Below are 3,764 nucleotides of genomic sequence, written 5' to 3' on the forward strand. Positions count from 1 at the left end.
CTACCTTTGACACAAAACTAATGGAATCATGAGGTTGCATATTAGTTACATAATCTAAAAATTTCAAGATGTACTAATGTTTGCAAAAGCTATATTAATTTGCATTTTTTTTAAAATTGAAAATTACAATTTTTGAAAAATTGTATTAGTTGATAATGAAAAAGGCAATGAAAAAATTCAATTTTCTTCAGCAAAAATATAAATATTTTTTCCAACTCCTCTATTAATGAATGCATTAATTGCAACTTTATCTTTTCCACATTTGGTGACAAGTGGATAAACTTTAAAAATAAATAATCATTTTTCTACCACCTCTATTAATGAATGCATTAATTGCAAGTTTATCTTTTCCACATTTGTGACAAGTGGATAAACTTTTTAACAAAAAAAAACAATATTAGTTGATGTATATATTTCTTATTTTAAACACATTTATTATTAGTTCCTGTCATGAGCAGAATACTTAATTTGACATTAACACTGACCAATCAAATCAAAAAATTTAAAAGATTATATGAAATTTCAAATGTTTATATCTTTCTCTAATTTTTCATTATTTTATAAATCACATTTTTCATTCATTCTATTGGTCCATACTATTTTTGGTGGGGGCGAAAATTAATTTTCTTTAACAAAAATACAAATATTTTCTAACAACTTCATCATACATTAATGAATGCATTAATTACAATTTTATCTTTTCTACATTTGTGACAAATTGATAAAATTTATTTTTTTCAATCATTTTATCTTCCACCTCACACAACATGTCTAATCAGTATTAATTATCACAATATATTTTTCATACCAAATTCAAATATAAAGCTAAATATTTTTTATTTTTTATTTTAAATATATATATTATTAATTTTACATTGATGTCTATTTTTTACAATTTGATATGACTCATTCATAAAACTTCATGTAATGCATAAATTTGAATTATACTTCACTATATATATAAAATGAATAAATATATTATTTTAATATAATTTCAATATGTTATATCTTTATATTTGAATTTCTAATTTTTTTAAAACTTTATTTTTTGAATAAAAGTAGTTAAATTATTACTATTATTTTACTTTTATAAAAATAAATTAAACAATATTATTTTTAATTATATTTTATAATATTGTTTGTAATATGTATAATTGATAAGTGTTACAATTTATAAATTATATCATTTATTATTATTCATATTTTTTATTTAAACACTATCATTCAATTTAAATATATTTAAAATTTAAATATATATTTTAATATTTAATAAATAATTATGTTATATATATAAAACACATACTAAAAAAAACCACAAAAAAAAATTCAATTCTAAAAGATATATAAATTATTATTAAGTTTTTTAAACTATGTATTAAAATTAAATAGTTATGTTCTATTTCTTATTTATAAAAAATGTGAGTTTTAATATAAAAATTAAATTCTTAGCTTCATTAATTAAAATATAATATATTTTAATTTTTTATTATAACCATGGTTTTATTTTAACTATTTATTTTATTAAAAAATATATATATATATATTTAATTCTTTCACTCTCTCTCTCTCTCTCACACACAACTTGTGTTAGTATCACTCTATCTTACTATTTACTCTCTCTTCATCTTTCTCCTCTATATTCTTTATCTTTTTTTTCTCTACATATATGTTTATGTTGTTATTGTTTTATACTACTATTTATCTCTATTTATATCTCTATTCTGATTTTTATTCAATGCTAATGATTAAAAATAATGTGAGTTCCATTTGATAATCAAGATGAGAATAATACATAATTAGAGGAGTTTTTCCAACTACTAATAGTTTTCTAGTAGCATGCATGGTATGCTTAAACATATAATGTGATACTCCAAATGCTTCATCACTTCTTCAAGTTCTATAACTCAAATATTGATATAAATATCTTTCCTCGTTGCACATATTTTAAGTTGTCAATATAAAATATTCAAATTTGTCTAAAGCATATGTATTGGTCATAGTATGATATTAAATACTTAGTGCTATATTGGAAATTTTAACCTCTTATTTTTGAACTTAAATGCCCAAAGATATAATAATATAACACGAGAACTTAACAACAAAATATAAATCATCCTATCAAGTCACAAATGCATTTTTAAAACAAAAATTTGACAACAAAACATGAACCATCCTATCAAATCACAAATACATTTCTAAACAAAAATTAATGCATTCACAATGTTACTTTATAACTATTTAACCTTATTCTCACTCCTCTACACCTCTACAACCATTATGCATTAAGTAATAATTATGATACACCTCTACAACCATTATGCATTAAGCAAGAACTATTTAACCTTATTCTCACTTATCTACACCTCTACAACCATTATGCATTAAATAATAACTAGGACACCTCTACAACCATTATGCATTAAATAATAACTATGACACCTCTACAACCATTATGCATTGGATAGTTGCATCTCTTATTTCGAAAGTAACCTTAACCTCACTGCCTCATGTGCATTACTTCACTAGCTCTCCAAAATAATTTGGAGCTTGCTACCGCTTACAACTCTTGTGATCGCCTCCTAAAAAAGTATCCTTTCCAATAAAACAAGACAACATTTTGCGAAAATTAAAATAGTAATGATCTAATTTTGACAACCTCGCGAATGGTTTCACAGACTATCTGATCTACAGGTGAAATGAAAACAGTAATTTTATGCCTGCTCTGAAACTTGACGATACATTAGGCCACCGAATGCCTTATAATGGCTTCGAATACATTGTTTTTTCAGCAACATTCCACAAGAATCATCCTTACACATCACTAGACTCAAAATAACTCAGATTCAAAAGAATTCGACATATTATAGTCAAATAAACAAACATTACATTAAACTCCATGCAGCCAAAAAAAGGCAGACACGGATTAACAATCTTCACAGATTTGAGTGCTTCAAATTGGATTCCGTTGCAAAGCTACTGTTTACCAAAACACCGTTAACCCTCCGATCCAAACCCTATTTAACCGCCGAAGCCGTACAGAGTTCTGCCCTGCCTCTTGAGAGCATAAACAACATCCATGGCCGTCACAGTCTTGCGCCGTGCGTGTTCAGTGTATGTGACGGCATCTCTGATCACATTTTCCAAGAAGATTTTAAGAACACCCCTGGTTTCTTCATAGATCAATCCACTGATACGCTTGACGCCTCCTCTTCTGGCAAGACGTCTGATGGCAGGCTTGGTGATGCCCTGGATGTTATCGCGAAGAACTTTCCTGTGCCTCTTTGCGCCTCCCTTCCCCAAACCCTTGCCGCCCTTTCCCCTTCCAGACATCTTTCCTTCTCACTTCAAATTATGATTCGATGTCGAAGAAATTGAGAACAACTGCCCGCAAATGATCTTTCTGGGAGTAATTCCTCGTTTTATAGCAAATTGGTTTGTTGATCTGCCCCTATTTGGACCGTCCGTTACCCATGATCCGTGCGAAAAGTCGCGATGAGTTTTCAGCCATTGGATTTCGAGACCTAAAAGCTGATTGGTTCTAGCGAGCTTAAAGGATCGAACGGGAACGGACATCTTTCAGTATCTTTTTATTTTATTTTAGTCTTGTTTGCTACCCCAAAGACGACGTAGCTTAATGTACCCTCTTATTCAAAAATAATTCAATTAAAACATGAAGTAGTGTCAAATGGATTTAGCAAGTGTGAACTAAGCAACGGTAAGTGCAATGAGTGAGGTGTGGAATGTTGAGTAAGAATTCTTGGTCT

General features: G+C 27.9%; 1 protein-coding gene across 1 annotated transcript; it reads right to left on the reverse strand.

Annotated features, from left to right (window-relative positions):
* Positions 1-2,842: 2,842 nt before the first annotated feature.
* Positions 2,843-3,407, reverse strand: LOC149530836 (histone H4). The gene has a single exon (XM_089810602.1). The coding sequence runs from the start codon at positions 3,328-3,330 to the stop codon at positions 3,019-3,021; it is 312 nt and encodes a 103-aa protein (XP_089666728.1). The 5' UTR covers positions 3,331-3,407; the 3' UTR covers positions 2,843-3,018.
* Positions 3,408-3,764: the final 357 nt, after the last annotated feature.

Source organism: Cupressus sempervirens, chromosome 11 (assembly GCF_028749045.1).
Source record: "Cupressus sempervirens isolate cs-2001-9-10 chromosome 11, ASM2874904v1, whole genome shotgun sequence".
In the NCBI taxonomy this organism is placed as follows: Eukaryota; Viridiplantae; Streptophyta; class Pinopsida; order Cupressales; family Cupressaceae; genus Cupressus; species Cupressus sempervirens.

Coding starts and splice junctions, on each gene's coding strand:
- LOC149530836 (XM_089810602.1), bottom strand. CDS start 3,330: ATGTCTGGAAGGGGAAAGGGCGGCAAGGGTTTGGGGAAGGGAGGCGCA.